Source organism: Malurus melanocephalus, unplaced genomic scaffold, assembly GCF_030028575.1.
Source record: "Malurus melanocephalus ecotype Western Australia unplaced genomic scaffold, MMel_1.1 scaffold_542, whole genome shotgun sequence".
Classification (NCBI taxonomy): domain Eukaryota; kingdom Metazoa; phylum Chordata; class Aves; order Passeriformes; family Maluridae; genus Malurus; species Malurus melanocephalus.
Window position 1 is genome coordinate 183,393 of NW_026623774.1, and position 10,293 is coordinate 193,685.

The window sequence follows — 10,293 nt, forward strand, 5'->3', positions numbered from 1 at the left end:
AGGGTATCTGTTGTATAGAATTAGGACAATTTAACYATTCTGAGAMCCTTTGATAGGTTCCTCATAGRTCTCTGAGTGGTTCCYGGTGAGTTCCACCCCRGTTTGSGTTTCTCAGGAGTCAAACACCCTCRGAAAGGACATTTGGGAGTAAATGGACTTTTCCTTTTGTTTTTAGCCYTTTGTTATTTATGACATGAACTCTTTAATGATGGGAGAAGACCAGATCAAGTGCAAGCACGTGTCCCCCCTGCAGGAGGAGAACAAGGAGGTGGCCATCCGCATCTTCCAGCGCTGCCAGTTCCGCTCCGTGGAGGCCGTGCAGGAGATCACCGAGTTCGCKAAGAACATTCCGGGCTTTGTCAACCTTGACCTCAACGACCAAGTAACTCTCCTGAAATATGGGGTCCATGAGATCATATACACTCTGCTGGCTTCGCTGATGAATAAAGATGGGGTTCTTATATCTGATGGACAAGGGTTCATGACACGGGAGTTCCTGAAGAGCCTGAGGAAACCTTTTTGTGACTTTATGGAGCCCAAGTTTGAGTTTGCTGTGAAGTTCAATGCACTGGAATTAGATGACAGTGACCTGGCAATATTTATAGCTGTCATTATCCTAAGTGGAGGTAAGTACTGTCTTATTTATATGAAATTATATAGGATAAAATTGACATTTTTAATTCCTGTCCAAACAGCAAAGTGTTCAGCACTATGGGGTAGGAGTGAGTACATTTTCACTGAGGTTTTTTAGTCATTTCAACTTTCTTGGTGTTGTTTTCCTTTAATTCAGTTTCAGACAGAAACTGAAAATGGAAATGAGCTGATATTAGTGATGGAGCTGGAAATGCCTGCTGAGTCATCGGTTCATTTCRGTACAAAACAAAATCAGGGCTATCATTTGGAAAACAGGAAGGGTGGAATTTCACTGGCAAGAGCTAAAATTCTGCCTGAGATTTTTTTAAACCTGCAGTTAGCTTGTGTGGCTTGCTAATTGTGCACAAATAGCTTTGACTCCMGAATGATTCCAAAGGATAGGTGGTATTGGGTTTACAGCGTCGTAATGATGCTTTTCATTGTTTTTTCATTCATGCAAGRTTTGGTTTGCCCTTGAAAGGAGGGGGAAATTAATTTCTGAGGAAAATTATGGTTTCCTAATGCCTGGGAARGCAGGCACTGTGTGTCTGCTCAGATTTCCTCAGCTTCTCTGATTTCGTATCATCTTTACCCATCACACTTTGAGCAGAGCATGACTCTGAAAGCCCAGCTATCAGACTGCACACAYCCCAACACTTCACTGAAAAACCCTGAGTTTCAGCTTTCCTGCAGACTGCCAGTGTGTCCTCTCTGCTCCTGAGCTGATGTCACTGTTCTGCTTTGTGAGTTAGGGATGGCTAATCTGAGATTTCATTCCCTTAGACACCTTCCACTGATGTATCACACAAACATTCCAGGCACATTATGGGCTGTTCCTTTGGCCAACACTCTCAAGTCAGTGATGTTGCACAAACAAAATCTTACCCTCTTGATTTGTGTGTATTTTGGCCCAAAATGGAGCTGCACATATCCATGGCAGGAATGTGCTGAATGCTCTGGATTCGGCTCCTCCACCGAGCATTTTGTGATTAAATTACATTTCAGCAATCACACACAACCACATGCTATTGTTGTAAAAGCAGCCCYGCTGCTGGGAGGGCATTGTCAGGTGATTATTTTTCATTTCAARTCACCTCCAGCTCCTCCTGGCACCGTGTTTCTGACAGGAAAAATGGGGATCACCATATGGTGTATCCCACAAATTCCACTTCCAACAAGAACTGCTCCCAGGACACATTGCCTTGTGCAAACCTTGGCCACCACGACCCCTGAGGATTCTTCATTCATTCAGGAAGGAAAACACCTTGCTGCTCTATCTTTGGTTGGTTTTGATCGGGGAGGAGAAATTGTCCAAGCCTATCAAGGCACTACACAGAACATGCCAATATTTTGCATTTTTTAGCATAATGAAATGGGACAGATAAGAAAATGGCCTCTCAACATTCARTCCTGACTGCAAAAAGTTGCATTTTGCAAAGCCATGTTTTCAGCAGTGTTTGGTTTACACTGGAGGAAATAGGAATGATGTAACCAATCTCACATCTTAGATTGCAGGATGGGGATTCACAGACAAGAATTAACTGTGTTGAACCGGATTTATCAGCGTGTCTCTTTTCTCCCAGAATAATTTGTAAACAGAGATCTGTAAAGAASTAATGAATTTGAATCAAGTAGCAAAACTCTGAAGCAAATCTGTAGAGATAAACAAACCCATATAAATATAAATATAAATCAGTCCTTTCTAGGAATATCATTTATTTTCTTGACAACAAACATCTCCTTATCTTTATTCAGAATTGTGGSGTTTTTTTCCAAAAAGCATGATAACTACTTGTGAAAAAATTAGTTTATGTTTTGCAAACAATTAARCTTTGTTGTCAATCAGAGAAAGCTTTTATCATTTAAAGCCAGATATGATATCTGTTGAACTGGATGCATTCTGTGGGACTAAAATAYCTTGTGTGATATAAAATTGAGTCCTATTTCTCAGCTGTCTCAGCTGGTTCTGTAAGAGCTCTGTCCTTGCAAAATGGTATTTCTGTAAGAATTATTTGAATTTTGCAGGATGATTTCATTGCAAACAGGATTTCAAAACCACAGCACCTCGAGGACTTGCTGCAGGAATCCTGCAACACTTAAGTCCCTGCACGAAATCCTGGGTACAAATGTCTTTAACAGAAAACCAGYTTGTGAAACCCAAAAAGATCCCAGCCAGGGGCTCTAATTGTCAGTGAATCTGTCATTACYTGGTGAAATTATGTTAATTCTGCTGGCTCCATGGGGCTGGCTCTGTGCAGCTCTGCAAAGAGCAGGAGAAGGGAAAGAAACAGAATTCCAGCTGGAACATTRCACACAGAAAGCTTTTCACTGGGAAGTGTTTGGAATTTGCCACAAATGCTATTAAACTGTTTGGCCTTTTGATAACCAAACAGCTGCTTTTGCATGTTATCTCAAAAGGCAGAAAGCCCAAATGACAGCAATGAGAAGCTGACAAATTAACTGTAATAGCAACAGATGGAAAGGGCTCCCACTCCCASAGCTGGGGATTTCACTGTTCCTCACTGCTCAGTGCAGCCTCTCTCTGTCTCAGTGAGTCCAAATGTTGCTCTGGACCCATTTCTGAAGAGTTGCTCTTACTGTTGGTGCTGTAAAACCATGTAAATGGCAAACAAATTCTGGTATTCTGAATTTAATACCTGTGTCCTGGATTGTGTTCTCTGATGAGGCAGACACTGTGTGTGAGCATAGGAAATCACCTTGTTGGTACAACAGAAATGCTTTTGCCAWCAACAGCAACACCAAACTCTCATTCCAACATTCTTTTACAACATCCTTCTAGTTGTGGTAACTTTAAAAAACACACTTTGGTTAAATGAGATTTGGAAAGCTTTTTTAAGGAGCTATTCTTCCTCCCTGTTGGATTCCTCTAAGACACACCCTCAGCCAGCAGTGAGTGCTGTGCTGTCCAGGTGAAAGTATTGAGGCAGCTTTAAAAATATCACATAAAAATTTCAGCTGAGCTCAAAATGAACTCTCTCACAGGAAGGTTTAAGGARAGCAAGTGGGATGGCTCTGTTAGGGCAGGGAAAATAAAATTCCAAATGTTATTGGGACAGTTCACATTTATGAACTGAGCAAATTCACTCAAGCAGAAACTTTGCTGTCAAATGAAGAAGAAGCTCATAAGGGAATTTTGTAGCATGTTTGCATGGACTCAAAGTTTTGTGTGTTATCTCCTGCAGTAGTGGGATACAGGAATGTTTGGATACAGGAATGATTGGATACAGGAATGATTGGATAGAGGAATGATTGGATACAGGAAGGTTTAGGTAGAGGAATGATTGGATACAGGAATGATTGGATACAGGAAGGTTTGGGTACAGGAATGATTGGATAGAGGAATGACTGGATACAGGAGTGGTTGGATACAGGAAGGTTTGGGTAGAGGAATGATTGGATACAAGAATTATTGGATACAGGAAGGTTTGGATAGAGGAAGGTTTGGGTAGAGGAACGCTGGGTACAGAATGATTGGATACAGAAAGGTTTGGGTACAGAAAGGTTTGGGTACAGGAAGGTTTGGGTACAGGAGTGATTGGATAGAGGAATGACTGGATACAGGAATCATTGGATACAGGAAGGTTTGGGTAGAGGAATGATTGGATACAGGAAGGTTTGGATACAGGAATGATTGGATAGAGGAATGACTGGATACAGGAAGGTTTGGGTAGAGGAATGATTGGGTTCAGGAGTGATTGGATAGAGGAATGACTGGATACAGGAATGTTTGGGTACAGGAAGGTTTGGGTACAGGAATGATTGAATACAGGAAGGTTTGGGTACAGGAAGGTTTGGGTACAGGAGTGATTGGATACAGGAATGTTTGATACTGCAGTGTTTGTGGCAGGGTACACCTGTACAGCCCCACACTCTGACAGTCTGTGTGAGCCAACCTGGTATTCAAACCCCGAGATGTTTCTAAAGTCAATTCTTCTCTTTTCAGTGTGGGTTTTTTTACTYTAAATTTTAAGCCACAAATCGCTGCTCCTGGTTTAAACACTGTATTCAGTAATTTTGCTGCATTCTGACATCAGCAAAATTTGAAGATATGGCTATGACCAAGAAGTAGTTCCTCTTTCACTACCACACAAATCCTGCGCTTCGTTAGAACAGAAATGCTTCATAATCAGAGCAAGAACTGCAGATCATCTCTGTAGGCGTTGAACCAAAAGCCTGGTGACTCCAGTGCATGTGACAGTCTCAGAAGACAAACCTCRAACTGCTGAGTCACRGCTGCCTCAGCAAAAGAAAAAAGGAGCACATTTATTCACTCAGACAGATCTTTGCCCTTTTTTTCATGCTGAGACTTTAAAATGTGCATTTAAACGCAAAAGGCACTTACTCAAATTTATTAAAATATAAAAACATGCAGGTGTCTGTTTCATATGTGAGAAACAGGTAAAAAGGATTGTAATTATAGTTAGGAACATGAAAGAGGCATCCAAATATGTGAGTAAATAAACAAATAAATGCTTTTCAGTATAGAATATCAACTTCCACAAAGTCATACTGGTGGCACTCAGGACTTTGGCTTTACTGGCTTTTCCCAGTCACTGAACATTTTTCTACTCAGAACAGTTTCCTGCACCGCTTTCAAACGAAATGCAGCAGGTGTAGGACAATGAGTGAAAACATGAAGAAAATATGAATGAAGACACATGATAATAAAAAGGGAACCATGGTGCTMTCCTGGCATAGCCTTCATGGTCCAAAGGCAGTTGGAAATAACAAAGGAAAAAACTAAAATTCAAACAACAATCTGGTGATCCAAGAGGATTCAAAGCAGTGTCCAAATCACTTTGCGTTCTCTCTCACCTTAATCATGTCACCTCTTTGGCCCTCTGTCACCCATTTTTATTTATCACAAGACAGTCCTGCTATAGCTCTTGGGTTTTTTTTTTTTTCACTTCCCTCCCTGGCTCCCTGCCAGTTTGCTCTGGCAGCTTTCAAGCAGCACTTTGGTCTGCCAGCCCTGYAAAGGCTTCCCCCACAGTGTCACATCCAATTCCACACTCCCATTCCTGTGTTTTCCCACTCCCTATTGGAACAGTTCTCCCTGACAGTTACAAACATTCCTCTTGTCCTTTTTTCTACAAGACACATACCCCTGCAGCTCCTGACTGTACTAAACACACCTTTTGGGACCAAACCAAATTGGTCTGGAGCATATATATATATATATATATATATATATATATTTAAGAGCATTCTAACAGCTTGAAATACACCATAATAGCTGCATGTTGGAGCTTTTGCCTCTTATTTCCTTTTTTCCTGATTTAGATAAGTTTCTTGGAACAGAAACAGCATTTTCCTCTGTATGAGTTTTTTACTGAGAAAGTATAGCAAACTGTCAACAACCAAAAAAACACTGCCCATATCCTGAGGTTCTCATTCATGAAAAATCTCTCTTGTCTTCAATGGGAATTTTCCTTCCTCTTGAATTGGCTAATTTAAAAATAACATCTGATGCTCTCCTAAGCTTTTGTCAGAGTCATCTTTTCTGCCTCTGGTTCTGCTGGGTCATTAGAAAACCATCAGAGCGGGGTTTCCAAAGGGGTCCCAGGATTTTACCACTGCAGTCCCACTGAACCTCAGSTGACCTCGGGCACCCCAATCCAGGGGGCTTCTGAGAAGTTCCAGACCCAGCAGAGTTCCCTGCTGGACTCTAAAGCCACACTGGGGAGCGCAATATTGGAATTGGGATTGACTCTTGAAAAACTCACACCCCGACAATTCCCAGCACAAAGGAACAGGGGGCAAAGGGAGATGAATCTCAGAGGAGCTCAAGGCCATGTCTTTGTGCTTTCTGATTTATTCTGTCACTGAGTCATGCACAGCTAGCTCACAGTTCAGCTGCTGCACACGAGAAACATTTAAAGTTATCACCACCCCAAATTATTAACAGAGCTGAAACACTGCTTTGAAGCGCTGAAATTTGAGATATTTCAGACAGATGCCAAATTTAAATTCTGCAGTACAGGCAATGCCTTCAAGGTAATAAAAAAAAAAACTAACATTTATCAAAAATTAAAGTATCTTTTGAAAAAATTGCTCAGAAATATTTCCAAACAAAATTGATAAAAAGGAACTTTTTGCTTGGAGACAACTTTCTGCTTGCAGATGTTTACTGCCAGACTTTCTGAACCAAATTTCATGGGGTTCTCGGTCAAATGGGATCAATGAGTGATGTCTGCAAGACAAGCACATTGGCCAAACAATATCCAGGTTCTATAATAATGAAAATACTGGAAATATTTTCCAATAATGGAAAATTCCCWTTATTCCTATCTCTGAAAAACTCTGCCCAAACCTCACCTCTTGGAGAGCTGYGTATCCTTTCCTGATCAGTGACCTTCATTTTCATGCCTTGTGTACACTCATCTCTTTTCCTGCCAGCTTTGCCTTTTAGTTTACACTGCATTTTTTCTCCCGTGAAGTAAAACCCCGATGTATTTATAAAGAGCTTTGTTTTCCCTCTGCCTTTTTTCCAGCATGCAGCACGAGTCAAGCTGAGTTAGTAGAACTGCRTGCACAGAAAGGTTACCAAGATCACAGGAAATAACAGCTTATTTTTGAAGTTTTTCATAGAGATCAACCCCTTGTCCTCGCTGAAATGGAATTACTGCCTTTGGGAAGTAATTTAARGCTTGCAATAGGCACTGCTTTTTATTGATCAGTCTATGAAATTAATTTCGTATCTACACAGCAAATGTTATTTTAATTACTGGCTGCTTTTTCATGGTGTATTCTGATATTTGGGATGTGTTACCCAGTACTGAGTATTTTAGCAGTGATAAATTCATGGTGGTCATTGTCTCCTGTGAGGATTTAACAAAGTTAAGCAGATTTCCCTGCCTAGACATTCAAGATGTCATTAACTTTCAATGCTGGAGAACCAAATAATTTGTCACCTCAAGCTAGAAAACAAATGCTGCAAATTCCATTCATAACTGGAGCCACTTAAGGATGCATTTGGGGACAGGCAGAACTAACAGAACAGCTATTCTGATGATAATAATGGTTAAAACAGAAAGATTTTGTTTCTTGCTGGAGAATAAGCTGTGCCAAAGCTGCTGCTGGGCTCTGGCAGCTGGGGCAGTGCAGGAGCTGCYGTGGCACCAGCCCAGGAGAGGCATTTTCTGCACAAGAGTCCCCGCAGCCATCAGTGGCTGTGCCTAAGCTCAGGAGCTGATACAAAACCACCCTGAAACTTCCTRACAGCAGCTGGAACTCGGGCATGCAGAAGAGCTGAGCCTGGGGTTTTTAAATCYCCCAGGTTAGTATGAGCAAAAGTCGAATTTGTGCTTTTTAAAAAAAAAAAAAATCGATAGGTTTGCATCCACCTTAGCAGGAAACATTTTTAATGGTAGCAGCTGCAGCCAAATCCATCAGATTATTGATTTTCCAAAAGTKACAGATTGTTTTTCCCCCAACTCACTTTTTTTTTGCACACACACTCCCAGTTTACAGTGGAAAATGCTCTGTGGTAGCGTATAAACCTGTCCCTGCATCTTCACCAGTTGAACTATTTCCAAGACTAATTCTACAACTCCTTTGAGCAAATCCCATTAAAATCTTACAAATGACCTGATTGTCAAGCAGCTCTCAGGGAATGGACTCTGTAAAGGCTGAATTTGCCATGAAATTTGTGAGGAATGGATACATGAGCTGGATGTTTCTGCGTGTTCACAAACTGCCGACTCTTTTTCTCCACAGACCGCCCGGGGTTGTTAAATGTGAAGCCCATTGAAGACATTCAGGAYAACCTGCTGCAGGCTCTGGAGCTGCAGCTGAAGCTGAACCACCCCGAATCCTCGCAGCTCTTTGCCAAACTGCTGCAGAAAATGACGGACCTCAGGCAGATCGTCACGGAGCACGTGCAGCTCCTGCAGATCATCAAGAAAACCGAGACGGACATGAGCCTGCATCCCCTGCTACAAGAGATCTACAAGGACTTGTATTAACGAGCACAGCAGTCCTGATCCCCCTGACATAATGTATGTTCTTCAGATTGCACTATTTCTGTGAGGGAAAACTTTGCATACCTAAGAAATTACTGTGAAACAGCATTTAAAAAGAGAGAGCTTAGTATAGTAGATCTATTTTATGCATATTGTTTATAAAGACACATTTACAATTTACTTTTAATATTAAAAATATCTATATCATGAAATYGTTGGCAGTATTTTCAGAATTAATTTTTTAACTATGTTATTTCTTCAAATTGCTTGTCCAAGTATGATTGATGCTTCACTCCAGTTGGTTAAGCATGCAGTTCAATTTTCAACTAAATAAAAACCTTTCTCCTTGARCATTTCTAGGGAAATGTTTGAAGCATTACACTCCATTTTGTGCTCCCGAGGCAGCAGCAAAATAAAATCTGTTCACAGATTAGTGWAACTTCCCATGAGAGCTTAAAAGGCCAAAAGGAGAAGTGTCAGGTCTGACAATATTTGTGCCTTCCAAAGTAAGATTTGACACTGACAGAGCTCTTGAAAGGAGCTTGGTGTAAGTAAAAATTAGGCCCCTCATATGTGGGCAAACCYAAAGATTAACTGCCATTTCAAGAATTTATTAATAAAGGAATATGCACTGCTCAGCACTCTTAGGAAACAGAGGCTTTTAGATTCCTCTGCTCGTGCAGGTCCAAGGCAGGTGGAGCAGCAGCTGCTCCAATTGCTCATCCCACAGAGCTGAGCTGGAATAAGTTGGTACAAACCTCTGGCCTGAGCCCTTCCCAAATTATCTGATGAACCATTGAATCATGGAAAATTCAAATGGTGTGACAAATTAGCACCTAAACAAAAGCAAAGGTTGGATTAATTCTTGAAAAGACAAAGCTGTGATGGAAACCCTGCACCCTTAGTTTGACTCGAGCTCCGGGTGTGCATCCCAAGGATGCTGGGAGATGCTCCCTGCTGTTGAGGTTGTTGGTTTTCTTGCATATTTTACCCTATAWTGACACCTAAGAGCTCCCYAGGGAGCAGAGCACAGCAGAGAGGACAAATTTAACAGAAGATAAATTTCCTCACACTCTCATTTTGGGTATTCTCAGTACTGAGGTGAGAGTCACATCCACATTTTGATAGTTTGTGAATGTGACCCCTGACAGAGTGAGACAGAGGGGACTCACTGGTGGGACAGAGGACGGAAAGTTGGGGAAAAAAGCCACTGATTTTAACTTTGATATATCAAGTCTGGAGAGGTCCTGAGTTGAATATACTTGCATTCCTCCCCATGTCCATATGTTATTTATGTAGCAAAAAATGTGCCTTAAACTTAGCAAGACAGGTTGAGTGAAACCCAAGTGGACAAAGAGGTGGTGTAGGTGTGAGAAGGACCTTCAGGGAGCACAAATTGGCTTTACTCCTAATGCAGACTTTGAAACTCCTGAGGCGATGCAAATTACGCCATAAGGAGAGGTGAATATTGAAATGAATCCTCCAGCTCCTTCCTCCAGGCCCTTCCACGCCTGGAAACTTTCCTTGCTGATTTCAGTGTGCTGATTTCAGGTAACCTCTGGGCTTGAGGTCTGTAGTGAGCATTTTCCCACCAGGAAATTTGGGGAATTGGATCATTCAGCCTCAAGGTGGAATTGCACTGAGATGATGCTAAAGGGAGCAGCTCTGATCCTGC

At 41.5% G+C, this 10,293-nt stretch overlaps 1 protein-coding gene across 2 annotated transcripts in view; it reads left to right on the forward strand.

Annotated features, from left to right (window-relative positions):
- PPARG (peroxisome proliferator activated receptor gamma) overlaps positions 1-10,287 on the forward strand; it is a 56,214-nt gene extending 45,927 nt beyond the window's left edge. For both annotated transcript variants that reach the window (XM_057381961.1, XM_057381960.1), the window contains exons 6-7: positions 176-626; positions 8,374-10,287. In XM_057381961.1, coding sequence (XP_057237944.1) covers positions 176-626; positions 8,374-8,621 — 699 coding nt within the window. In that variant the 3' untranslated portion in view covers positions 8,622-10,287. The remainder of the gene's footprint in view (positions 1-175; positions 627-8,373) is intronic.
- Positions 10,288-10,293: the final 6 nt, after the last annotated feature.